Source organism: Puma concolor, chromosome A2 (genome assembly GCF_028749965.1).
Source record: "Puma concolor isolate L17-30 chromosome A2, mPumCon1.1.hap2, whole genome shotgun sequence".
Lineage (NCBI taxonomy): Eukaryota > Metazoa > Chordata > Mammalia > Carnivora > Felidae > Puma > Puma concolor.
In genome coordinates this window covers 172,169,218-172,195,304 of record NC_141668.1, presented here as the reverse complement: position 1 = coordinate 172,195,304, position 26,087 = coordinate 172,169,218, and the positions used below count along the sequence as shown (strand labels likewise).

The 26,087-nt window shown below is 62.4% G+C and overlaps 2 protein-coding genes and 1 long non-coding RNA gene across 4 annotated transcripts; 2 read left to right on the top strand and 1 right to left on the bottom strand.

Moving 5' to 3' along the window:
- Positions 1-77: 77 nt before the first annotated feature.
- Positions 78-15,027, bottom strand: POLRMT (RNA polymerase mitochondrial). 2 transcript variants are annotated; one of them, XM_086699765.1, is made up of 21 exons: positions 14,877-15,027; positions 14,244-14,342; positions 11,187-11,794; positions 7,692-7,822; positions 7,376-7,568; positions 6,369-6,518; positions 6,007-6,171; positions 5,758-5,925; positions 4,826-5,050; positions 3,860-4,648; positions 3,419-3,541; positions 3,029-3,151; positions 2,603-2,782; positions 2,223-2,309; positions 2,025-2,138; positions 1,883-1,935; positions 1,701-1,799; positions 744-816; positions 437-528; positions 282-352; positions 78-181 (listed from the first exon to the last, which is right to left on the bottom strand). In XM_086699765.1, the coding sequence occupies exons 1-21, from the start codon at positions 14,962-14,964 to the stop codon at positions 132-134; spliced, it is 3,681 nt and encodes a 1,226-aa protein (XP_086555891.1). In that variant the 5' UTR covers positions 14,965-15,027; the 3' UTR covers positions 78-131. The 2 variants fall into 2 exon arrangements, with proteins under 2 accessions (XP_086555891.1, XP_086555892.1); XM_086699766.1 differs by lacking the exons at positions 78-181; positions 437-528 and having other exon boundaries at positions 315-436.
- On the top strand, positions 6,396-11,192 carry LOC147583959 (uncharacterized). The gene is made up of 3 exons (XR_015248620.1): positions 6,396-6,500; positions 6,653-7,841; positions 8,163-11,192. It is a non-coding gene; the product is annotated as an uncharacterized LOC147583959 (long non-coding RNA).
- A 6,275-nt stretch (positions 15,028-21,302) lies between the features above and the next one.
- FGF22 (fibroblast growth factor 22) lies at positions 21,303-26,044 on the top strand. The gene is made up of 3 exons (XM_086699787.1): positions 21,303-21,564; positions 23,980-24,083; positions 24,257-26,044. The coding sequence occupies exons 1-3, from the start codon at positions 21,351-21,353 to the stop codon at positions 24,449-24,451; spliced, it is 513 nt and encodes a 170-aa protein (XP_086555913.1). The 5' UTR covers positions 21,303-21,350; the 3' UTR covers positions 24,452-26,044.
- Positions 26,045-26,087: the final 43 nt, after the last annotated feature.

The window sequence follows — 26,087 nt, the reverse complement described above, 5'->3', positions numbered from 1 at the left end:
CTGCCGGCCTCTGACTGCTTGGTGCCGGGGCCCAGCTGCTCGGGTGCCCCGAGACCGGCGGGAGACGCTCGACCCCATGGGTGGCAACAGCTTTATTTACACTATGGTACAGGGCGGGCGGCTGTGCGACGTCAGCTGAAGAAGTAAGTGGAGTGCTTCACCTGCTTCAGGTCGAAGGCCCCTGTGGAGAAGAGGGCCCAGCCGAGACCTTGCGGCGGGGCCCCGGGCGACACCTCCCGCGCCCCCCGCCCTCAGGGAACGCTCAGGGTGTCTGGCCCTACCTGTCTTAGGCACCGACTTCAGCGTGTCCTGGAGCTTGCCAGTCCGCATGCTCTTCAAGTGCTGTGGGGACCTGAGGCGGAGGGCAGGGTGGGCGTGAGGCCCAGTGGGGCAGGGAGGGGTGGTCCCGGCCGCACTGGGGGAGGGGGCGCTAAACCTGGAGCCAGAGCAGAATCGCTTCATCAGGAACCTGGACAGGTTGTGCAGGATGGGCTGGCTGTGCAGGCGGACAAACTGCTCCCGGCATACCTGGGGGCAGGTTGGGGGGGGGGTCGTCGGGAAGGAGAACGGGGCCTGAGGGGCTGGGGCAGGGGAGAGCGGAGCTTCCCAGGTCCCGCCCCAACCCGGGAACTGATGGCTGGACTGAGGGTGCCGGCGCCTGGTGCTACGGGGCAAGGGCGTGGGGTCAAGGGGACCCGCTGCCCTCTGAGGGGGGCCGGGTGTGGGCGCAGGGCGGGCAGCACCTGGTTCATGACCTCCACGTCAGCTGCGTGGGTCCAGAAGCAGTCGTGCACGGAGACAAAGGTCAGGCCTTTCCTGCGGTGGCAGTCGGGGTCTCCCGTGAGGGGGGCTGCCCCTCCAGGGCCACTCCCCCCTCTGCTCCTTCCCATCCTCACCTCAAGCCCCCTCCCCCGGTGGGACCCGGCTCCCCACCGGTCAGCTCACCTGTTCATGGTCCCGCCTCACACCCTCTTCACACCTCCTGACCCCCCGTGTCCCAGCCACTGACTGTTTGCCAGTCTTGTTAATACTGGGAAATGGTTCTACTCTTAAGAAAACTCTGTCCCATGTCACTGCCCCCCCCCCCCGCCGTCCCCAGTTGCCGCAGCCAATACTGTCCCCCCACCCATCACTACAGGGCTCCGTCCCAGGGGTCCTGTGCCACCCGCAGGAGCCAGGCACAAATGGCAACCTGTCTCTGAACGCTGGCTCCTTTCTAACCCGACTATCCACACACCTGCCCTATGGCCATGCTTGGGTGCCTCTGCAGAGCTCAGAACAGAAACCCAGACGCTTCCCCCTACAAGGCCCACGAATCCGTCAGAACAGCGTGCTGCCGGCACTCCCTTGGATGGAACCACAGGCACTTCTCACTCGGAGCAGTGACACCTTCCCCACCGGCCCAGCCAGCTGCTTCCCCCTCACACACACCTCGCCGCCTCGGGGCCTTTACATATGCTTACGTGTAGTCCTTTTCTGGGCACTGGGTCCCACGACCCATGTGACTAGGGTCCTCGCCTCCTGTAGGCCTCGGTCCTGGTCCCCTGACCCTGTCTGACCCGGCCTCACCACCTGCCTTCCCCACTCTGTGGGTCCCCACCGTGTCCCCAACACCCAGAAGAGGGTGTGCACACAGATCGCTAACAGACACAGTCTGAGCACGCCCGGCCCACGAGGCACGCTGCAGACGTGGGGCCCACCTGTAGCAGTGCAGGGCTGTGAGCATCATGTGTGAAGAGTCCAGAGAGTGGATGAAGTTGGGGGGGAAGCCATTCTTCTGCTTCAGTGTGTTGGGCCTCCTGGGGAAGGGGAGGACTCAGCCGCCTCTAGCCTGGTCTGACCCGGGGGCAGCCCCCAGCCCAGCACCCCCACCGGCACTCACTGGCTGGTATCCCCACTGTGGCTGAAGGTGAGGCTCTGGATCCCGCCGCTGATCTGCAGGAGCGGGGTGGGGAGGGTCAGGAGTCCCACCCGGACAGGGACGAGGAGCGGAGCGGGGGTGGTGGGGGCGGGGCCGCACCTACCATGACCTTGGAGTCCCGGTGGTAGGGCTGGATGATGGGGATGCCCAGGGGCGTGACCCACTCCACAGCCGAGCCCGCGTGGGCAATGAGCCGGGCACTCTCAGTCAGCCAGTGCTGTGGACACAGGGCACGGGCTCAGGGCAGGGCCCCCCTCGTCAGGGACAGCCCGGTGGGCCCGGGGAGGGGGCGAGGACACACCTGGATGGCCCGCGTGCCCGAGAACATCTCCTGGAGACTGTTGAACACCTGGCGCACCAGGTAGTGAGACGCCTCCCACACGAACTCCTGGAGGGGGTGCGGGGCAGCGGTCGGCGGGGGCACAGGGTGGGCGATCACCCACCCACCTCCCCCCAGGAAGACGACCTCACGGCACCCTCTGGGAACCCAGAAGCCCGGCCCCATCTTTCTTTCGGAGAGAGACGCGGGAGCCCCTGAGGCTGGGGGGTCGGGGGGGGGGGCAAGCCCCACCCCCAGGACTGCTTGCTGTCCAGCAGCTGGCCGTTCAGGGCAGGGGGTGGGCCGGGGCCGGGGGAAACCTCGACACTGCCGCAGGGCCAAGCGCCCGCCAGGCTGCGCACCTGGGGGAAGTCGCTGAGCTCCCGCAGGCGCCTCTCGATCTGCAGGCGGCCCCCGTAGCGGGTGACCCCGTACACCACAGTCATCACCGTCTGCTTCACCACCTTGCGGCTGATGAACCCCTCGAGCACCTGGGCGACCCGCACGCCCCGCTTGGCGTCCTGACTGCGGAACACCTCCACCTGCGCAGGCGTTCGGGGTCAGTGGGCGGGTGCGTAGACCTTCTGCCTCCCGCCCTGCCCGGCAGCCCCTTCTCTTCCCAAGGACCCCACGGTTCCCTCTTCTGACACCTCCCTGGGGAAGCCCACCCTGACTGCCTGCTCCCGTCACAGGTGACTGGGGCCACGCGACCTGCAAATCCAGGTGTCCCCAGGACGGAGACCCCACGCGGGCCCTGGGCACGAGCAGGCGGGGACCGCGGTGCCCACCTGCGCGGCCACTCCACTGTACACGTCCTGCGGCACGTCCGAGGGCAGCAGGTTGACGGAGGCGGCCCCGATGCTGTCGCGGCCGAGAGCGGCATAGTGCTGCAGCCCGTTACAGGAGCCGTCCTGGGGCCGACAGGGGCGGGGGGGCGGGGCAACCCTGGGGATCGAGCCAGCGCTCCGGGGCGCCCCAGTGTGCCGCCCGTACCACCGCCGTAGGAGGTCGCCCCGCAGGGCCAGCCACTCCCACGGGGGCCGGCCTCCACGAGGGGGACACCAGCCAAACACAGCGGGATGTGCACTAGACGCCCACACTTCTACGGAACCTCGCACACCTCCAGCCGCGCCCCCCTGAGCCAGGCACACCCTGAGACAGGGTCCCCGCCAGCTCACCTGGTGGACCGGGAAGTGAGAAATATAGGCAGCGGGGTCGGGAGCGCGCACGGCCCGAGCGATCTCCATGCAGCAGGCCAGGGCCTGCCAGGGCTCCTCCACCTCCATCCACCACTTGCGGCCCTGAGGGAGGGCAGCATGAGGCCAGGACAGAGCCCCCCGGAACAGCGGGGGGGGGGGGTGGGGGGGTGCCGGGTGTGACGGGAGCGATGGGCAGGGAGGGACACCCGAGAATGGCCCCGAGCGAGCAGGAGCGGGACGGGGAAAGGTCTGGAAGGAGAGCTAACCCTGGAGGGAAGGGCCACAGAGCCGCGGAGGAACCGGGGCCAAGGGAAACCCCGAAGGAAGGCCGCCGCCAGGAGCGTGCCAAGGGAGGGGCGGGGGTAGCGGGTGCAGGGAACAGGTGGGGGAGGTGGGGGGAGGGGAAGACCCCGCCCCTACCGTCATGGGCCGGTCGGCAGAGTCCAGAATGTCCTCCATCACCTCGTCGGCGAAAACCAGGCGCGCCTGCAGCGGCTCCCGCTTCTTGAGCCCGGTCAGGTTGACCAGGTGGATCTTGAGCCAGTCGAGGCCGCGGGGGCCGAGCGGGCGGCCCTGGGCGAACTCCAGCAGGGCGCGCGCCAGGTCGCTGCCCAGGTGGTTGAAGTGGGGGGGGCAGGGGTAGGTGCGGCCGCGGAAGTCCATGTTGTGGGGCAGCCAGAAGACGCAGTGACGCAGGTGCTGCGCCAGCGAGAGGCGGTACAGCGCGTCGGACCGCAGGCTGTGCATCTCCCGGGCCACTTTGAGGCAGCGGGCCAGCTCCCGCCGCAGCTCGGCCTTCTGGGCAGGCGAGGCGTCCGGCGGCAGGCGGCCCTCGGGCGGCCGGGGCGCCTCGGAGGGCGGGGCCGGCACACCCAGGCGGGGGCAGCCCTTGGCGGCGAAGAGCTCCAGCACCAGGTCCAGCACGCGGCCGTTGACGCGCCAGGCGCAGTTGCCCAGCTGGGTGAGGGCGTCCAGGGCGCCGTGCAGCTCGGCGGGCGGGCAGCTGTCCAGCAGGCGCTGGTGCTGCGTGGTGCCCTCCACGGAGCGCACGAGCTTAGTGGGACTCAGCAGGAAGGCGCCCGTGTGCGGTGACGTCCAGGGCAGTGGTGGGCACAGCATGGGCACCTCGGCCGCCTCAAAGGTCAGCGTGTGCTCCGCTGCGGTCGCCAGCAGCTGCGTGAAGGCCGGGTGTGGCTTCAGGATCCCGATCTGGGGGCGAGGCGGGCAAAGACCGGCAGAGGCTCGATCGCCCCGAAGGACGCACGGCGGGCAGAGGGCCCCCTCCAGCCCCGGGCGTAGGACCCCGGCAGGATTTCCACAGGACCCGGCCACGGCCCCGGGGTCCCCGCGGCACCCGGAGCCCCCCCCGCCTCGCGCAGGGCCCACCTGGCGGAAGCTGCGGAAGGAGTACACGTGGTAGAGCACCGGGATGAGCGAGCAGGAGCCCTGGGGGGCGGCCAGGCTGCCGGGCATTCGCACCACCTCCACCAGCATCTCCGCCAGACGCTTGCCCAGCTGCACCAGCACAGGCAAGGGCCAGGGCTGCTCATGGGGGGCCTCGGGCGCCCCCAGTGTCTCCCAGTACTGCCGCGGCAGGCAGGGCACCGCCACCTGGGGGTGGGGGAGTGGGTCAGGGGCTGGGGGTCTGAGCCCAGCCCTGCGCCCCCCCCACCGCCCCGGGCCTCACCTGGGTGTCCGAGCCCCCCTCCACGGGCCTCACCTGGGTGTCCAAGCCCCCCCCACGGGCCTCACCTGGGTGTCCGAGCCCCCCCCACGGGCCTCACCTGGGTGTCCGAGCCCCCCCCCACCGACGGGCCTCACCTGGGTGTCCGAGCCCCCCCCCCACCGACGGGCCTCACCTGGGTGTCTGAGGCCCCCCGCCCCCCCCCCGGGCCTCACCTGGGTGTCCGAGGCCCCCCCCAACGGGCCTCACCTGGGTGTCCGAGCCCCCCCCACCGACGGGCCTCACCTGGGTGTCTGAGGCCCCCCGCCCCCCCCGGGCCTCACCTGGGTGTCTGAGCCCCCCCCGACGGGCCTCACCTGGGTGTCCGAGGCCCCCCCAACGGGCCTCACCTGGGTGTCCGAGCACCCCTCCACGGGCCTCACCTGGGTGTCCGAGCCCCCCCCTCCACGGGCCTCACCTGGGTGTCCGAGCCCCCCCACGGGCCTCACCTGGGTGTCCGAGCCCCCCCCCACCGACGGGCCTCACCTGGGTGTCTGAGGCCCCCCGCCCCCCCCGGGCCTCACCTGGGTGTCTGAGCCCCCCCGACGGGCCTCACCTGGGTGTCCGAGGCCCCCCACCCCCCCAAGGGCCTCACCTGGGTGTCCGAGGCCAGCAGGTGCAGGTACTGGTAGTAGCGTTGCTGCAGCGCCTGCACCTGGCTGAGCTGCTTCTTCTGCACCGCGTGCCGATTGAAGACGCGCAGGCCCAGCTGCTGCGCCAGGGAGAGGAGGGACTCTCCCTGCGGCGGCAGCACCTGCAGGGTCTGGGGGCGGCACCGTGAGGTGAGCAGAGCCCGGCCAGCGCCGCCACCTCCCCCCCCCCCACAAGCCCGCCGACGCCCCACCTGCAGCAGCAGCCTGGCGAGCTCCCGCTCGGTGAGCAGACACAGGTACGGGAAGAGCGTGGGGCGGCCGGAGCGGGCGGCGCGGGCCTCACTGGCCTTCACGTCCCGCAGCCCCGCGCACAGCGCCTCCACCCACGCGGTGCGCAGCTGCTTCAGGGTCCTCCGCTGCGGGGGCGGGGCGGACACAGGAGTCACCGCCCCGGGTGGGGGGGGGGGGAGGAGTGGGGAGACCCCGGAGGAGGGGTCCTCCCGAGCCACGTGGCCCAACTCGCACTCTCCTCGCGGCGGTGGGCGACCCACGGGCTGCCCCGGCCCCACGCCCGCCCGACCCCAGGGGGCTGCGATTCAGCCGAGCTTCTCACCGCGTGCAGGACCTCCTTGGTGAGCAGCTGGGCCTTCTCCACCGACTCCACAGTGACGGTGGTGGCCATCTCCACACGCAGCTGCTGCTGGAAGAGGGTCTGCAGCTTCCACAGAGGCAGGTGCAGCTTGGGGTATGACACGGGGCCCTCCTGCAGGGTGGGGACAGTATGACACGGGGCCCTCCTGTGGGGGGGGGGCAGTATGACACGGGGCCATCCTGTGTGTGGGGGGGGGGGCAAGCAGGAGGTCAGGCCCCCACAGGCTGGACTCTCCTACACACAAGGCCCACGAGAGCAGCTGTCCGGCCTGCACGTCCAGGACCCCCACCCGCAGAGCCACATCTGCTTCTCCGAGTCCCCGGAAAATCATCCCTCCGAGAGGATGGAAGGAAGCAAGGTGCCAAAGAGCACGTGACAGCCACCCAGCATGTGCCCGGCCTCACTGGGTGGGGGTGGGAACTACCTGGGGAGACACAGCTCAGGTCTCTGGGCAGTGAGCTCGTGTTTAAACTGGAAACTGTGCAAATGCGTGACCCATCCAAAAAGAGAAATTGAAAACCGCAAAACCCAGCACGCTGAGAATCACACACAGGCCCACACAAGGCAGGTCTTCTAATGACCGCACAGTGGACAGAGCCCCGGCCACACTGCCCACCTGCTGCTTGAGGCCGGCCAAAGCTCGGGCTGTCTACACCCAGCTCTGGTATGACGCCTGTGCTCTGCCCGCCACTGAGCCTCTGGGTGGGAACCCAACGGCGAGGCTGTGGCACCTTCCAGCTTTAATCTTTAGGGTCAGGGCCCCGGTGGGCACTGGGACTTGCCAAGTCTGGTTCGTCTGGCCTCTGAAGAGCAGGGAGGGCATCCCTGGGACGCGGGTGGCTCCGAGAGAAATTAAAGGAGGGGCCGAGGAGACTCCACAAGGACAGGGTGGTCCCGGCTCATCCTCAACAGGACACGCCCCCCCCCCCCCCCCCCCCCCCGCCCCGTGGGTGTCAGGGCCCTCTCACCTTGGCGTAGATCTCCCTGAGCAGGGGTGAGGTGTTGACCTGGGGCTCGGGCTGGGGCTGCAGAGGAGGGCTGAAGGTGGGCTGGGCCTTGTGCACTGCCTGCAGGAGCGCGGCCTGCTCCTCCTGGCACAGTGGCACGCTGGAGAAGAGGTCCTGCAGCCGCAGCCCATCCTGGGCCATCTGGTCCAGACACCTGTGGGGGCGCATGGTGCCTAAGGGATGGGCAGCCCCCAACACCCTGCAGGTCTCAGCGCCAGGTGGCCATGGGGGCCTTCTGGGCGGCCCGGGACCCAGCAAGGGCCCGATGCCCACCCACCTTTGGACGGTCCTGGCGTCCTGGTCCAGCCGTCCCATGCACTGGAGCGCAGCTGCGTAGGACAAGAGGTCTGGGGTGAGGCCGGCATCTTTCACCATGAAGAACACGTAAACCAGCTCTTTGAAGGAGCCCTGGGGAGACCAAGTTGGGGTGAGGGTCCTGGGGTGGCCAGCCCGTCCCTTGAGACCTTGCTCTCCAGCCAGCAAATTAGGAAAAGGCTTGCCGGCCAAGTGCAGCGCAGGCGCTCGGTGACACCACGGCGGGACCAGGTGGGGGCTGGGTTCCCGATGGGAGAGGTGCTGATACCGTGGACGTGAACGTGCACTATTCCAGCCGCTACAAGAGGCTCTTCAGTGTTCTGTGCGTCCGTGTGCTGTCTTCCACCCGCCTGCTCCGGGGTTAGCCCACCTCTTCCCCGTTTCCGCAAGTGCTAGTCCTGTCCCTGGTTTGAGTGCGGCCTCTCTCACACAGGCGCCGTGGCTGTCAACCTCCCTCCGACACCCCCCGGCTGGAGGCACGCCGCGTTCAGGCCTCCGTTCATTTCCAAGTACAGGAAACCTTGTTTGCGAGCATAAGTCGTTCCAGAAACATGTTTCTAATCCAAAGTACTTGTATGTCAAAGCGATTTCCCCATGAGAAATAATGGCAACGCACAATCCAAACATATTCATGCAAAAAATGATTACGGTACTGTAAGATAATAGAAAATAATATAATTCACGGTATAAAGAAATACACATTAACCTGCATTTACCTTTGAGCACCTCCGTGGCTGGAGCGAGGGAGACGATAGGAGGGTGACTGTGCAGGACAACTGTCACTATCACTAAGGGAATCGCTGCTATCTATCGGCTCAATGCAATCTTCTTCTTTTCCTGAGGCTTTAACAGGGAACCTCCCCGGTGACGCTTGCTTTGCCTCCTCTTGAGGGTTTCGCAAAAACGGGACATCGCGTTGTCGTTAAACAGACCCGTTGCTCACATTGCTACAGCCTTATTCGGGCGGTGCTTTGCTACACAATTTTGCAGGTTCCCACACTTCACACATCTCCCTAATCTCGTTTGAAGTGAGGGATTCCTCCGCCTTTTCCTCCTCCTCTGCAGGCAAGGTACAGACGTAGACTTCTTGTAAAATCTTGCAATTTCAGCCCCTCGCATACCTCGTTCATAGTCTCCAATGATTTCCTTCGACTTCCACCAGAATCATCTCCTTCTTACCGCCTTTCTCTTCAACCTTTTTCTGCGTGGGGGTCACTGTATACGCTGCCACTGATGCTGACTACAGCACATGATTAATAAACTTTTGTCACGTGCCATACTTAACGTAACTGGCAGTGAGGCAGCAGAGGACAAGGTCCCTATCTGCAGGCGGCCAGACCTAGAATGAAGCAAAGCGTTCCCGAGCTCGCTCTTGGATGGAAAAGCAAAGGGCTGTCCGCAGGTGCGTTGAGGGGACAAAAATACACGAGCGCCAACGTTCTGAAAACTCACTGAGTTCTGCCAACGAGACTGAGCATCCCAGCGTGGGCGATGATCACCCACCCCCGCAGAGAACCACTGGCTCAGCTGCGACCACATGACACTCGGCGTCACGTTCTAGGTGAACTGCAAGACCTCGCTCGCTCACCAAGTGAGAATGTATCAGGAACGTCTGCCTGTCTCGCGGAACAGCTTCCTCGCGGTCCAGGTTCTGCTGTACGTGCCACGTTCTCTTGCAGCTGCTTCCCGGACCACTGGAGGTCTGTGCCGCTGCAGACCCGCTGGAGAAAACAAGGCTCCTAGCACCCCCCAGCCCCGCCCCCAGCTCCTGCTGCCTTCATCCAAGGCGTGCCGCCACACCAGGGACCACGGTGCCGGCAACCGGGTTTTCAGGCGCTTGTCTCAAGGACCTCGCCCAGGCCGCCCTACTGGCCGTCAGCGGCCACACGTAGCCACCACGTTTAAACCTTCAGCTCTGCAAATGCTCGGGGGTCACACGCAGCCGGAGCAGGTGAACGCGCCAACGGGGAAGGGACCCCCGCCGGACAGCGCTGGTCTACAGGAAGCGTGTCTAAACCCCACGTGCCGTCTCACCTTTACGCTTTACAGAGACACACGCGCGCACGCGGACACGGTGGCCGAGGCTCTAAATCAGGCCCCTCTGCCTTACACGTGGGGACACCGAAGCTCAGAGAGAAGTGGGAGGTGTGGGCCACACGGTGAGCAAGCGGCAGCCACAGGACTCAGGCTGGGCTCTGGGTAACAGCCAAGCCCCATCCCGCATGCGCAGGCCGCCCAGAAACCATGACTTCCGGAGCCCAGGATGCCTGTGCAGTCCACGCACGATGCAGGACGCGCCTGGGACGGGGTTAGCAATGCCCCCAAACCCCCACCTACTCGGGACCTCATAACACGGGCCCCTGAGGGATCTTTGCTAACGGAATGAGTTCAGATGAAGCCTCGTGAGGAGTGTGAGGACAGGGCAGATGCGGGACACCTGGAGACGCCTGGGGACGCAGCCACAGGCCCAGGACCACAGGGGCTCCGGGAGCTGGAAGAGGCAGGAAGGCAGTGGCCCCTCCCGCTTTGACCTGGGACTGGAAAAAAATAACTGTCACTTTAAGCCACCCAGGTTTTGGTCATCGCCGCAAATGCAGGAAGCTGGCGCCCGTGCCAATGGCAGAAATGTCCCGCCGTAACAGGGCCCTGTGACCTTGGGGGGAAGAAAATGACCTTCTTGCCTTCACTAACTCCCTGAAGCTAGTGCGTCCCAGTGACGAAGACGAACGTGACTGCCGCCTGTGGGGACCGGGCATCTCCACGCCACGGGCCGACGCAGACGTAAAGCGATGGTGGCCCCTGGGCCTGCTGTCCTGTCCTCGAGTGAGGCCCGGCGGTCTCGGCCACAAGCCCACGCTCACAGCCGGCGCCTCGGTCCCCACGCGACGGTCTCTGCCTCGGGCCTGAGCACAGGGAGGGGGCTCGGAGCTGCGCCCCTGCGAGGCCACGTGAAGAACACTCTTGAACAAGCAGCCCGGGCCGCCGCCGCGGGGAAATTAATAACACTTGGAGAGACACGGGGCATGGCCAGAGCGGACCCCGCAGGGAACCCCACGGCCACGAACGAACGCCCGCATCGAGACGCGCTGAGCTAACCCCCCACCCGAGGAAGCCCCACCTAAAGCAGCGAAGTCGCTGTCCCGAGAAGGACCTGGAAACTCCCCCGGAGGCCAAAGCACCCCTCACACCAGTCAGGCACAGAGGCCCCGGTCGAGGCGTCCAGAAGGAAAGGGACTAAAACGTTCAGCAGGACTCCCTCCTTCTCTTTTGGCTGTTTTGGGAAATCTCCGTTGAGGGCCACGTGGGACTTATGGTTGACAAGCCACGAGAAATCATCAGGACGGTAACAAGCACAGGACTCGGCCTCTGGGGCTCAGAGCCCCGGGTTCGGACCAGGCGCTCCCGGGTGGGGCCCGGCGGACCCCGCAGACACCCCTCCCCCGGGGCCGCCGCTCACCTTGCGAGCCCAGCCGAGCATGACGGTGTTGTACGCGGCCAGCGTGAGCACCCGCCGCTGCCGCCACTTGCTGTGGCAGGTGACCAGCACGTGGTGGGCGAGGGGCAGGTGGCCCGAGAGCAGGCAGCACTCCAGGAAGGCCAGGAGCCTCTGCTGCTGGGCCTCCAGCCGCGCGGGGGCGCCCCCCGCCTCGTGGGCCCGCTCCGCCTCGCAGCTCAGCCTCCGCGGCGCCTCCCGCAGCAGCCGCGCCAGCTGCTCCTCCCAGGGGCTCCGGGGGGTCTCCTGCTCCCAGCGCAGCAGGCGCTCGGCCAGCGGGGCGCTCAGCAGCTGGGGCACCATCCGCAGCCTGTGCTCACAGGCCAGCTGCTGGGCCTGCACCTGCAGCTTCGCCTGCAGCCGCTGCTTGCGCCTCTGCATCGCCCACTTCTCCTGGTCCAGCTTCTGCGCCCAGTGGCCGCCGAGCCCCGGGGCGGTGCCCTCGCCTCCCTTCTGGGCCTTCCTGCGTGGCTGGAAGCCGCCCGCTTCTGGGAGTCGGGCCGGGCGGGGCCTCCTCACGGTCACCTCCGACACATGCGCGGCCTGCAGCTGCCGCACCCGGGCCTCGAGCACTGTGGGGGCGAAGGGCGAGGATGTCAGGAGGACCCCCGTGCGAGCAACAACCTCTTCAGACCTGCGGTTTTGGGGGGTGGCTGGCTTCGCCAACTCTCGGGGCCTTGGTTCTTTTTTTTTTTTTAAACGATTATTTATTTTTGAGAGAGACAGAGCGTGAACGCGGGAGGGGCAGAGAGAGAGGGAGACACAGAATCGGAAGCAGGCTCCAGGCTCCGAGCTGTCAGCAGGGAGCCCGATGTGGACTCGAACCCGTGAACCACAAGATGATGACCTTAGCCCAAGTTGGATGCTTAACCGACTGAGCCCCCCCAGGCACCCCTCGAGGTCTCAGTACTATGTATGTCCCCCAATTTTCAGGCGCATACACCCTACCGACTCATTCAGCACCTCTGCGACAGCCTGACTCAACTTCCCAAAACCTGCCCCTCCGTGTCATCGTCACTGGCTGTCACTGTCACTGGCGGCGTGGTCCTCGCAGGCCCTCAGCCAAAAAACCCTTAAGATCGTCCGAGCCTCCACACCCAGCCTGTCAGCACACCCTCAGAGGTGTGGCGCTGCCTCAGAATCCATCCAGGTGCCCCAGGGGCCCTGCCCTCGCCTCCCCCCACTCCCCCCAGGCTGCGGCCACAATGGCCTCAGGGCCTCTGCACACTCTACTCCTGATCGCTATGATCGGTATGACCGGAGTTTCCTGCAGAGTCAGGTGCCATGGCTAGCCCTGCGTCACAACGGCTTCACAGATCACGGGAGTCCCCGACGGATCAACACGTAACCTTCTTCAGTGTCCCTCTGTTTAAGATGCCTTATTTCACATACGTTGTTAATTCACTAACGTGGAGCCCACAGCCAACGGCACCGCAACTGTAAGCAAACACCTATTTCTGGGTGGCTGGCTGGCTCAGTCGGTTAAGCGTCTGATGCTTGATGTCAGCTCAGCTCATGAGCTCACAGTGTGTGAGTTCGAGCCCTGTGCTGGGTTCTACACTGTTGGTGTGGAGCCTAGCTGGGATTCTGTGTCTCCCTCTCTCTCTCAAATCAATTAAGTAAACATTAAAAAAATAAAAACGAAAATGTGTATTTTCTCCAAAAGGCACATCACAGCCTTCTCGAACTTAGGCCGGTAGAAAACACCTTGGCACTATGCTTGGGGACCACTTTAAACAGCAAAATCAGCAACAGACAGTCCCCAAAATGCAGAAACGTGGCACTACACATACCTTGAGAAGGACACTTGTTTACAATATGTGCTAAAACAAGAGGCCAGTGTGTCACCTGCTTCAACCCCAGCTGGGGACGGGGACATCGGGCAGCTCCAGTATTTGCTGCTCTGCACGTGTCCACAAGGGACTGGGATTTGGGGGTTACGGATGGAGTTTAGTTCTTAGGTAACTGTGCAAATACTACTGAGGACCAGCGGCACCCACGCAGTCCAGCCTCGGTCCAACAAAGACTTGCTGGAGTAAACTGAAGAGGCAGGGCGGCCTTGGCCCTTGTAGGAGCCAACATGTGGGGCGTGCATGTGGGGCACCCGTGTCTGTCGAGGAGGTGAGGCCGACATGACGTGGCTGTGCGCACAGCTTTTCTCCCCGCGGTGGCAACAGTGCCTTTGGATGACAAGGCAGGCAAAGGCCACATGGACCTGTGACTTGGGGGGGGGGGGGTTTATTAGCTTATCCTATGCTAGAGGACAGAGTTGGCGGGTTTTGAGGCTGGAGAGTGATGTAATGTGATTCAGACTTCCAGAACCTTCCTCCATTGAACATAGGATACTCGGGCTTTAAGACAATTAGGTAGTGAGTAAGAAACGAAAGAAGGTTGCTGTTGAGGACGACGGTACTCTACTTCTCTATGTTCAGAATTTCCTGAAACAAACTTTTCCTTTTTAGACACACTGGAGACGCGGGGCAGGGGGGAAGCAGGAAGCAGTGGCCATGGTCTGGGGGGCTCCAGTGAGGGAACACACATGCCCCCACCTCCCTGTGGCGGTGCCGGGACTGGGCCGGCCGTCCCACGCCGTGAAGATGGCAGGACCCCGACTGGACCCCTCGGGCGCCCAAGCCCAGACAGCCGAGCCAGGGCACGTGTGTCAGTTCAGGATTCGAATCCTGACTCTGCAGGAGCAGTTCGTGCAGCCTTGGGCCAGCCTCTCCAGCTACCACGTTGGGCCTCACCAGGAGAGTAGGGGCGCCTGCGGGGTCCGGGGAAGGGGAAACAACAGCCCTCTGTGTACAGCACAAGCTTCCTGTCACCATCCGCATGAGGACACTGAGGGCAGGGGAACCATTCAGTTACCCTGCTTTGCAGAATGCAGCCCTTCTCGTGGTGTCACTGTGAGGAAACGGGGAGGTAACCCCCCAGCAGAGTGCCCGTGGCTGGGAGGGGCGGGGGGACAGAGAGGAGGGGCTTCAGGCTCCAAGCCTTCAAGCCTTGGGGGTCTGGGCTCACCCTCCAGCAGCTCCGCGTGGCCCCAGTCCTTCCGGCGGTCTTGCTCACAAGGGCTGGCGGACAAGCTCCTTCTGCGGCCCCAGACACCACTGAGGGCCCCTGTGGGCGAAAGAGAGAGGCTGAGGGAGGCAGAAGGAGGCCCGCGGCCTGGGGAGCTGGGAGGGCCTCGTGTGGACAGAAATCGCAGGATCCTGGGGCAAAAGAGCTCTAAATTCATTGCAAACCGTCAGTGGTCACGGGCCTCACGTTGGAAAGAACCCAAGAGGTAAAAGGTGAAGGGGACCTTACAGAAAAGAAATTTGGGCGTGGGATCAACATAAAGGGTTCCTCCAACTAAAGGTGCTGTGAGAGTTCAAAGGTCAAGGGCCCTAAGTCGCAAAGAAGGGGTCAGGGGACTCCAAAAGAAACCAAGAGTCAAGCGTCAAAGTGCTGTGCCGATCCCCATCGGGGGAGTGGCCTAAGGGCGAGTGAAAGCGGGGTCCAGCCAATGGGTTCCACAGAACCACACTGGGCAAGGAGCAAAGGTGGGGGGTTAGCTGGATCCCGGGGACCTAAAAGCCGAAGGTCACGGCCGTGGGGAGAGGAGGCAGTGGCAGCGGCCATGGCGTCACCCTCGGGTCTCCCCCGCGTTACCTTCCTCGGCCAGGGGGCCGGGGGGGCCCGCAGGCCACAGGGCCCTCCGGAGACCGGACGCGCCGCGGCCCCAGCGAAACGCCGACATTCCGCACGCCGCCCGCCGCGCCGCCCGCGCTGTTCGCACCGCCCACACCGCGCCTGCGCCGCCTGCGCCTGCCGGGAGTTGTAGTTCCACAGCCTACGGCGGCTGTGAAGGGACCTCGAGGCGAGAGGAGGCAGCCGGAACCACGATTCCCAGGGAGCAGCGGGGCCCGGGAGTCTCCGACGCATGCGCCGATAAAGCCCTCTAATTGGCTCTTCCTCCTGCCAGGGAGGGGCGGGACAGAGCCGTTGCTTGGGTAACCCGGGGTGACTCTAAGCCGTCTTCGGGAGGACCGGGAAGCCGGATTGTTGTTGTTGTTGTTGTTCTTCTTCTTCTTCTTTCTTTTTTTTCCTAAAGGAATGGTCGCCAAATAGTTAAGACAGCGTTCTGCATTTTAGAGATTCCTGTCTGCGATCTTCATTGCTCCAACTTCGACTTTGGAGCGGCAACTATGACTAGCCCCAGTTTATTGCGGAGGAAGTTGAGGCTGGGAGAGGTCGAGCAAGTTGCCCCAACATTAGGGAGACCGCAGTGAAGGCAGAGGTCTGTCTGACTCCCAGCCCCAGACCAGGGGCAGCTGGGACGTCGTTTCCAGGACGTCTCCCTCGTCCACTCCCTCCAGTCCCAAGGACAGGAGCAGAGCAGGGCGTGAAAAGCAGACCAACCTACTAATCTGATTTGATGAAAAATGGAATGAGCCCGGAGCCTGAAAGTTCCCAGTCCTGATCTTCAGGGTGGTCTCACTCGGGAGTAGTCAGAGCCAGAGCTTCAGAATCAGACCAGGAAGGCACTTGGGAAACTGAGGCGGGGGGGAGAGGAGCATCAGCTGGCATGGAAGGATGAAACTAAGAATATCTGGGGTAACTGTGTTCCAGGCAGAGTTCACCGCAAGTGCAAAGGCCCTGAGGCAGAGTCAGGTGTGGATACCTGGAGAAACTTGAGCAGAGAGGGGGTTAGGAAGAAGAAGCTAAGACAAAGCTGGAGGAGTTCTCAAGGGTCCAGGCCAGTGGGCCTTAGGGGCTTCAGCTCAAGCTGCCACCTGCCCTTGGGCTCTCAGACTTGGTTGTCCCATTAGCCCAGAGTGGAAGCTGGACCTGTGCTCTAGAAGGGCCAGCCTCCTCGGCCTGGCGGCCTCTTGAAAGCACATTCCAGACGCAGCTGCCCACGCGGGCCTGTGCAGTATGATTCCACCGGCTGGGAATGTTTTCAGCAGACAGCAGCGTCCTCTCAAACCTGCCCCAGCCCACTCCAAGATGCCCCAGGGGCCTCGACCTCAGATCTGACTCACTCCTGGGATGGCCTTCCTGGCCCTGAGGGGCTGAATCAGTATGACCTGGTCTCCCCAAGACCTAGATACACCCCCCTCGGACCCCCTCAGTCTGGCAGAGCCAGGAACCTGTGCTGGAAGCCTAGACTTTGGAATCGGTGTGCCTTTTTTGATGCCTTGGTCGTCTCTTATATGCAACGGGGCATCAGATGCCCTAAAGCATATTCCCCTGGAACCAGGGTCCTGGAACTTAGCAGTGAGAAAGTTCTTTCTGCTCCCACTCAGGCACAGGAGGTCTTGCTGAGTGCTGCCTACATCTGACTCCTACCTCAGCTCTCTGGCTGTGATCCTATCGGTCTGAGAATTTGTCACATGGTCGTCTCCTCAGTGTTTCTTTTTATGGCTTATCGTCATCATGTCTGTGTGTGGTTCTGGTTTTCCACTCCTGATGGTGACATCAAGTTTCCTTGTAAAACTTAAGTAAGAAAAATATGAATAACACACAGGACAGGTGGAGGCAGATGTAATTAAACGGGGAACACAGCGTCAGAGGTTGGAATTTGGGCAACACCGTGTTTCAGAAGCTGTTTGCTTATGTCGGGTTCTGACCCAAAATGTTTGGTCAGATTCGTGCCATGAGACATTCAGATGAGCCTGGGTTGTGTCCATGTTGAGAAAGGTGGAGAAAGGCCAGGATCTCTAGATGGGAGGAGATGGTATCAGCCCCCTAGGGCTGCGTGTACCTTCAACAACAGAAAGTTATTCTCTCACATTTCTGCAGACCAGACGGGCAACGTCAGTATCTGTGAGCTGAAATAAAGGTGTGGCAGGGCTGTGCTCCCACTGGAGGCTCCAGGGGAGGGTCCTTCCCACCTCCTCCAGCTTCTGGGGGCTCCACGTGTCCCTTGGCCTGTGGCTGAGCCCCTGCAGTCTCTGCCTCCGTGGTCACGTGGCCTCCTCTGTGTCTATGTCAAATCTCCCTCTTCTGCTTCTCTTATAAGGACACTTGTGGCTGTATTTACGGCCCACTGGGATGATTTCCTCATCTGAAAATCTTAATTGTATCTGCCAAGACTCTTTTTCCAAATGAGGTAAAATTCACAGGTTCCTGGGATGAGAATATGGATATATCTTGGGGGACCGTTAATCAGCGGATCAGAGACTATCCTGAGTTTGTGATCAGGAAAAAAAAAAAAAAAAACTATTGAAGGACATTGTGGGGACAACAGGGGCCATCTGAGCATGGATGGTGGATTAAATTGCAGTTTGGTTATGACAGAGGACCTTGCCTTCGGGAGATACATCCACATGTTTAGAGGTGAACTGGTACCATCCCTGTGGCTTATTCTCGAATACCCACTTACGTAAAAAGATTACGCGCGTGTGTGTGTGGAGGCATAATGTCAACAGTGCACAGGTCAAGAATATAGCTCAGTTTCCACCAACCGGACACATGGGTATTCCGAAACATGCCCCGCCCCTGAAGCCCCCTCACGGTCCCATAGCTGCCCCAAGAGTGACACCCACATCCTGATGCCTCACACCGTGGCTGCTTCGGCCCCGTTGCAGACTGTGACATAAATGGACCTCCTTGTGTCAGGCTACTTCTACACAACATTATGTCTGAAATTCATCCACACTGTGCTGTTCCTGGGGCATAGAATTCCTGGGGGCGCCTGGGTGGCTCAGTCGGTTAAGCGTCCGGCTTCGGCTTGGGTCATGAGCTCACGGTTCGTGGGTTCGAGCCCCGCGTCGGGCTCTCTGCTGACCGCTTGCTCAGAGCCTGAAGCCTGCTTCGGGTTCTGTGTCTCCTTCTCCCTCTGCCCCTCCCCCACTCACGCTTCATCTCACTCTGTTTCTCAAAAATAAATAAGTGTCAAAAAATTTTTAAAAATTCCCTTGTGCATATATGCCACAGGGTGCGTGCCCTCCTGCTGATGGAGAGCAAAAAGAATACATAGAATTGGAGAATACAGGAACAGGGTGCTCACTGCACTGTCCTTACAACTTTTCTGTAGGTTTGAAGTCTCTCAAAAAACCGCAGTGAGACATCACTCTGCCCCCACGAAGGTGCCGGTAGTCAAAACAACGGACAATCACCAGCGTCGGGAGGGTGTGTAGAAATCAGAACCCTCAGGCACGGCTGCTGGGGCATAAGACGGGGCAGCCGTTGTGGACAACGGTCTAGAAGTTCCTCAAAACACTGAACACAGAATTATTATATGACCCAGCAATCGCACTGCACACACACACGGAAGAAGCGAAAGCAAGGCCACACCCACGTCCACGGCAACATAATTCACAGCAGCCGAAAGGTAGAAACAGCCCATGGGGCACCTGGTGGTTCAGTCCATTAAGCACCAGACTTCGGCTCAGGTCATGATCTCACGGTTCATGAGTTCGAGCCCCGAGTCAGGCTCCGTGCTGACAGCTCAGAGGCTGCAGCCTGCTTAGGATTCCACGTCTCCCTCTCTCTCTGCTCCTCCCCCGCTCACACTCTGTCTCTCTCTCTCTCAAAAATAAACACATTAAACACTTTTTTTAGGGGCACCTAGATGGCTCAGTTGGTTAAGCGTCCGACTCCGGCTCAGGTCATGATCTCACAGTTTGTGACTTCGAGCCCCGCGTCGGGATCTGTGCTGACAGCTCAGAGCCTGGAGTCAGCTTTGGATTCTGTGTCTCCCTCTCTCTTTAATGCCCTTTCCCCACTCACACTCTGTCTCTCTCTCTCTCTCTCTCAAAAATAAGTAAACATTAAAAAAAAATTTTTTTTAAAGGTAGAAACAACCAAGTATCCGTCAATAGATGAATGATACATACCGTGTGTCCAACGCGCACGCGCAGATCCCTCGGCCGCGAGCAGGAGCGAGGCGCCCACACCCGCCACCCCGCGGACGGACCCCGAACACACGACACTCAGGGAGGGAACCTGACACGAGAGGCCACACGGGGTGTGAGTCCACGTGTGTGAAACGTCCAGAACAGTCTCATCCAGGGACACGAGGGGGGCTCGTGGGGGCGGGGGCTGGTGGGGGAGGGACTTGAGGTGAATACTAATGGGTCCGTGTTTCTTTCTAGGCTGATGGAATATTCTGGAACTAGATAGAGATTCTAGGTGATGGCTGACAACTGTGTACTGAAAACAGAGTTGTGTACTTACATGAGGGAATTGTGTGATGTGTGAATTATATTTCAATTTTTTTTAACGTTTATTTATTTTTGACAGAGAGAGAGAGAGAAAGAGACAGAGCATGAGTGGGGGAAGGGCAGACAGAGAGGGAGACACAGAATGTGAAGCAGGCTCCAGGCTCTGAGCTGTCAGCACAGAGCTCGACACAGGACTCGAACTCACAGACCGCAGACATCATTGACCTGAGCCCCCCAGGCGCCCCCTGAACTATATATTTCAATGAAGCTGTTATTAACCTGCAACAACGCCTGGGGCAGGACAGCTTCCTGGGCGTGGGTCCCACCCCCGTCACGCAGAGCCCGAAGATTGTCCTCCTGGGGGGCAGGGTGGGGAAACTCCAGGAAGGGAAGACTGAGTGTTGCCTGGTGGGAATCAGGATGTTATTCCAAGTTTGTGTGTTGCACCCTCTGCCCAGCGAGGTCACGGATTCCCTCATTCTGTCCTTCCAGCCTTCCCTTCCCGGCCCATTTTCCAGAGACACCGAGGCTTGGGGACCTGATACAAGCATGCAGGGTCCCTCAGGCACTGGCCTCAGGGCTCTGAGTGTGGGGGACATCCTCTCCCAGATGGGAGGGGGCACACACCACGCATGGCCCTCCTGGGGCCAGGAAGAGAGATCAGGGAATCCCCAGAGCCACAAGGAAGGCATCCCAGCTTCTGGCCAGACCGGTTACCCCTCCAACACGCCATCAGGTCAGGCTTGTCACCGGGTGCTATTTAAAGGTGCCACCTGGGGCTCTGGCTGCAGGACTGGGTCTATGGCAGCAGAGGGACAGGGACTGGAGCCCTGGGATGTGTCCTGTGTGGGGCTTTGGGGAAGCTGCTGACCCACTCAGCCTCGGTTTCCCCATCTGTCAATGACATCTCTTGGCTCTGAGTCTGTGAAGGTTCACTGTGCTATTCTCAGGATCCAGGGCACAGGGTGCCTCCCAGTGGGCCCTGGGTGTGTCTGTGAATGATGAGCAGGTGTGGGTGTAAACGGAGCCACGCCATTCCCACCTCGGACATGCAGCTCTGAACGCTGGGCACAGGGTGCTGGCCTCAGTCATCACCCATGCCCCTGTCAGCCGGCCACAGATGTGCTCATGTGTCCATCCGCCATCAGCCACCTTCCCGCCCCCCGCACCCCATCCACCCCCCTGCTCCAACACCTGTAGCACAGCATTCCCAGGCGTTCACTTGCTCCCCTACCTACATGCCTCCCCATGCCCACGCCTCAGTGAAGACCCTGCCCCTGAGCCTCTCAGGGAGTTCAGTCTGGAGGGCAGACAAATCCCACCTGGGCATGCCCAGTGCAGGGACCTGGCTGGCACGGACACGCAGGCCAGAACTTCCCACCCAGTCTCTGACCCCTGAGCTGCTCCATTTCTCCCGGTATCTCTCAGATCTCTCTATCTCTCTCTGTCTCTGTGTCTCTTAGCCGCCTTTCCTCGTGTGTCTCAGAGTCTCTGTCTCTCCATCTTCGTCTTTGTCTCTCCCGTAGCTGTCTCCCTCTGCGTCTCTACGGGCTCGCCTCTCTCACACCCACGCCCCCGCAGCCCCTGCAGGCTAACCCGGTGACTCAGGAACACGCACTGCTGCCCTCCCCATCCCGCAGGACAAACACGCGCGGAGGCAGGAATGTTTTCCCGAGTGGGCCCCGCCCCGCGTCCTGGTCCCGCCCCAGCCGCCTCGTTGCCCCGCCCCTGCAGCGTTTGCCCCGCCCCCCCCACGACGCCCCATTGGCCAGCCCCAGCCTCTCCATTGGTTGGCTCATTGATCGCGGCCCCGCCCCCGGCCCCGCCCCGCCCCCTGTGGAGCGGCTCCCGCCCCCGAGGCTCCCTATTGGCCCGCATGGGCCGGCCCCTCCGGGCGCCCCGCCCCCGTCCCGGCGATGGCCCGGCCGCGGACGCGCGGGGAGACAGGAGAGGGCGGCGAGCCGGGCGCGGGGACATGCGCGGCCGCCTGTGGCTGAGCCTGGTGTGGCTGCTGCTGGCGCGGGCGTCCGGCGCCGCGGGGACCCCAAACAGCCCGCGGAGACCGCGCAGCTACCCACACCTGGAGGGCGACGTGCGCTGGAGGCGCCTCTTCTCCTCCACCCACTTCTTCCTGCGAGTGGACCCCAGCGGCCGCGTGCAGGGCACCCGCTGGCGTCACGGAGCTGACAGTGAGTCCGGGGAGGGGGTCCAAGGCAGACAGGCCGGCAGTACCAACAAGGGCAACATGATAGTAAGGATGAGCCGGGCCCTCCTGCGCGCGTGGGAGCGTCCCAGAGGCTCCTCTGGCTGTGTGTGTGCTGTTGGCCAAGTCGCTTCCCGTCGGGGACCTCGGTATTCTCAACTGTGAAATGGGCCCAGCCCACACGGTGGGAGGGTGGGACAGTTAAAGTAAAGGTCACCGAGGAAGCTCCTGGCTCTGGGCCTGGCTCCGCAGCACAGAAAGGTCCTTGCAGAATAGTCGAGGCTGGGGTCACTGGGGCCATCTACAGAAGGGCAACTCTGCTCCTGGAAGGGCCCCCGGGGGGCCCAGTTACATCATGAAGTGGAGGCAGAGCTGGGGTCTGGACTCTGGACTTCCCACACTGCAGATCCAAACTCAGGATCTGCCTGAGTTAGGGACCCCTCTATTTCTTCCTAGGCATCCTTTTGGTAGATGAGGAAACTGAGGCACAGAGAGGGAAAATGAACAGCCCTGGGACACACTGCTGGGGTGGGGGCAGGGGTGTCGCTGGGGCTCCTTCATGCCCATAACCTTGTCAAGATGTCCTGCCCAGCACACAGCAGGCACTCAGTGTTTGTGGGACGTATGAGGCAAGAGGGGACATGGGGCCAAAGAGAAGCTAGAGCCTGGGACAGCTGAGGACAGTCAGTGGCCCCCGGTCCTGTCTCAGTCTCCGGAGAGCTCTGAGGCCCAGGTCAGGGAATGGGGTGGGGCGTGGGGGGCGGTGGCTGATCACTGGCCACTGCCTGAATCACCACCATTAGGGCAGATAATCACCCCCTGCCCCTCCAGCTGCTTTCATCGGGCTCCCAGGGCTCTCATTAGGTTCACCGGACAAGGGCGATGACAGGGGGACTGGCTGGGCCAGTTGCTCAGCGGTGGGCACAGGCAGGCAGGGTGGCCTCAAGATGGGTGTGGGGCCTGGATCTGCCAGGTGACTTGGGACAGTCGCTGTTTCTGTCTGAGCTGCACCTTCCCCATCTGGACAGCAGTGGCAGTGACATGGTTGATGGCCCCACAGGGTGGGGGTGGGGGGGGGTCCTTGGAGCTCTTCTCTCCTTCATTAATGCTGTGGTTCCTAATTGGGCACCTATTGTATGCTGCCTTGGGCACGGGGGACGTAGCAGTGACCAGGACAGCCACCTTCATGGGACTCCCACAGCAGAGTAAAGCAGTAAAACAAATGAACAGCTAATGTGGTAATTTCACAGGAGGCCACAAAGGGTGCAAAGAAAATGAAAACAGAGTGACGTCCAGGAGATGACTGGGTGGCAGCTTTATCTGAGAGGTCTGGGGCCTCTCCATGGAGATGGGCTTGGGTTGGCTTTCATATAGGGCGAAGGAGCTGGCATGGTAACACTCAGGACCACACAGGCCCTGCGGGAGCACCCCAAAGATGTGGGGGTGACCGAGGGGGCAGGAAGGACACTTGAGCCAGCGTGAAGGCTCGCCCTGGTCCTGCCAAGTGGGAGGAAGTCAGCAGGGCAAGGACCACTTTCCTTTCTGACAGAGGAAATAGGAGGAACAAAGGCCCCATGCAACAGAGTGAGCTCCCCATCACCTCGGGCATCCAAGTCCAGACTGAAGCCCAGAGGGCAAGGCCTTGACTCCAGATTAGGCCCCAGTACCTGGGGGGGGGGGGGGGGGGGGGAGGAGGTTGAGGCTGTGGGTGGCTGCTCATCCCACAGTTCTACTTCACTGAGCAGCTCAGAGTGGGACAGGGTCACCCAGGGTCACCCATCTGCAAGTCAGGCCCAAAGCTGGCTCTGCCACTTCCCAGGCTCAGTTTCCCTCTCTAGGAAGGAGACACAGCAGGCACCTCCCACCTGGAGTTGATACGTGGGCTTGGTGGGGCACAGAGCTCCAGCAGCATCCATGCTGTGCTCATGGAGTTGAGCACGGTAATCTGTAGACACCCCGTGTCCCGCCTCCAGGCCTTCGCCTGGACCATGCCTCCCCTCTGGAGGCCGGCTGGGGGGTCTACGCCCATCACACCCGTCACTTGTTCTGACATCACGCTTGCCCAGGCCATCCCCTGCCTCCTCTGGCTTGGTTTTCTCACCCTTGACCTAACTCAGTGCCCTCCTGCCCCGCTGACTTCCCCCCGCTTGGCAGGGCTGATCCTGTCTTGAGCCTTCACATTGGCTCGAGTGTCCTTCCTGCCCCTTGGTCACCCCCACATCTTTGGGGTGCACCTGCAGGGCCTGTGTGGTCCCGTGTGTCACCATGCCCATCACAGGGCCAAGCACACAGTAGGTGCTTGGTGAATGTCACCTGAACGAATGAATGAATGAACGAACGAACGAGAGTGCACAGGTGAGTAGATGGCGGACCACGGGCCCTGACTGCCCCCTGCCCCCAGGCATCATTGAGATCCGCTCCATCCGTGTGGGCGTCGTGGCCCTCAAGGCTGTGCACACCGGCTTCTACGTGGCCATGAACCGCGGGGGCCATCTCTACGGGTCGGTGAGTGCACAGTGTATGTGGTGGTTGGGGGTGGGTGGGTGTCCAGTGCGGGGACCAGTGTCTGGGGGACAGGCAGGGTGTCCGGTGGGGGACGGGGCGTCCAGGGCGGGGCGGGGTGTCCGGTGGGCGGGCAGGTATCCGGTGGCCTGCCTCACACACCCGACCCCCCGAAGCGGGTCTACACCGCCCACTGCAGGTTCCAGGAGCGCATCGAGGAGAACGGCTATAACACCTACGCCTCGCTCCGCTGGCGTCACCGCGGTCGGCCCATGTTCCTGGCGCTGGATGGGCAGGGGTCCCCGAGGCGCGGTGGCCGGACACAGCGGCACCACCTGTCCACCCACTTCCTGCCCGTCCTGGTCTCCTGAGGTTCCCAGGGGCCACGAGGAGCAGCTGGACAGAGATCCCACAAGATGCCCGAGCTGCACGGCCAGGGGCTGGGGAAGCCCAGGCCCTGGCAAAGCACGTCTGGTCACTCCTCTGTTCCACAAGCAATAACGGTGTGTCCGCAGTGTGCCGGGCTGGGGACACTGCAGGACCCCCACAGATGCAGCCTGACTCCCAGGGGGCTCCTGTCTGAGTCTGCGGGGAGGTGGACGCTCAGCTGAGCACAGGCTGCAGGTGTCCGTTCACAGGCTGGGAGGGCACGGAGGCCCCACTCACCACCCGGGACGGAGACTGAAGGATGTGGCCGTGTGCTCACCGGAAGGTCTGGGAAGGTCACTCTGGGCCGGACCCGGCCCAGGCAGAGGCTCTGAGGTGGGAACCCACCGGTGTCCGAGGCAGGGAGGAGGTCTGAGGGCCAAGAGAGAGAGGGCAACGTGGATGTGCCTGGGTCACAGGTCCCCATTCTGGTCCTGGGACCTACAGATGTGTCACCCATGTGGCAGAGGGAACCTTTCAAGGCCCCCTTTCGGGGGGGGGGGGCAGTGTCCTCACGAGGTCCTCTCGAGAGGGAGGCAGAGAGACAGGCAGACCCCGAGCTGCTGGCCGTGAGGATGAGGAGGGGCCATGGGTGGGCCAAGGGGGCTTCATGCCAGTGTCCTTCAGGAGCTCAGGGTCCCGGGGAGGCTGTGCCTGCTGCCCACCGGGCACCCCTGAGCCCTCCCCGCCCAGCACCAATGGAAGGAAAGGGGGCGGAGCTCAGAGCCCAGGTCCCAGCCCAGGTCCAAACCCAGCTCTGCAGCCGGCCGAGCGAGATGGGATATTCTGCTGCGGAAAGGGGACAGTCCCTGGGGTGGGGGTGTGTGCAGCCCGGACACTCACTGGGGTCAAGGCCCCTGGTCCCCGCCCGCCCCCCGCGGCCACACAAACACACACGCAGTCAGGCTCCCAGCGGGCAGGGGGCGGGGTGGCGCTGCCGACAGGCCCCGCCTCAGCCCACCTTCTGCAACACTGTGAAGCTGCCGCCCGCCCCAGGTCCCGGGGTCCCGGGATCCCCGGGGTCTGCGGCCACGGAGCCCGCCAAGGCCGGAGAAGCTTGGCCCGCCCCTGGCGCCGACGCGGAAGGAAGACCCCGAACTACCTGCTTCTCTAAGTAGGTGTATTTTTAAATAGCTTTCAAGATACACGTATTTTTTCCTTTAAAAAATGTCTGTCGGAGCAGTTTTGTTCTTGTTTTGCTGGTCATCCTGTGGTCCCGAGCTCCCGGCGCCTGGGTTGGGGGCTGGCGACCCGTCCAGGCGTCGCAGAGACCACGGCCTAGCGGCTCCACCCGCTCTCTCCACAGATCATGCAGGCCGCACGTGAGCTAAACGTCCATTTATTTCAAAGCAGTAATAATTTAAAATTATAAAAACCTTTCCGCCGTCAAATGTGTAGGGGTGAGGTTAGAGACAAACGGGTGGGGGGGGTCGACGCGTGCCCAGGCTCCTGCGTGACACACTCCGCGGGGAGGGCTGAGCCTGCTCCGGCCTGGGGGGAGCGGGGCCTGCGGTCCTCGAGGCTCGGCCGGCGGTGGCGCGGGGGTGGTGCGGGGGCGGAGGCAGGCGGGGGTACCTCCAG

What these genes read in the sequence shown, in the direction of transcription:
- FGF22 (XM_086699787.1), top strand. Translation starts at nt 21,351, where the DNA reads ATGCGCGGCCGCCTGTGGCTGAGCCTGGTGTGGCTGCTGCTGGCGCGG. An exon ending in CTGGCGTCACGGAGCTGACA is followed by an intron (nt 21,565 to 23,979) that starts GTGAGTCCGGGG and finishes CCCTGCCCCCAG; the next exon opens with GCATCATTGAGATCCGCTCC. An exon ending in GGGGCCATCTCTACGGGTCG is followed by an intron (nt 24,084 to 24,256) that starts GTGAGTGCACAG and finishes GACCCCCCGAAG; the next exon opens with CGGGTCTACACCGCCCACTG.
- POLRMT (XM_086699765.1), bottom strand. Translation starts at nt 14,964, where the DNA reads ATGTCGGCGTTTCGCTGGGGCCGCGGCGCGTCCGGTCTCCGGAGGGCC. An exon ending in AGCTCAGCGACTTCCCCCAG is followed by an intron (nt 2,310 to 2,602) that starts GTGCGCAGCCTG and finishes CACCCCCTCCAG; the next exon opens with GAGTTCGTGTGGGAGGCGTC. An exon ending in CGGGCACGCGGGCCATCCAG is followed by an intron (nt 2,139 to 2,222) that starts GTGTGTCCTCGC and finishes CTGTGTCCACAG; the next exon opens with CACTGGCTGACTGAGAGTGC.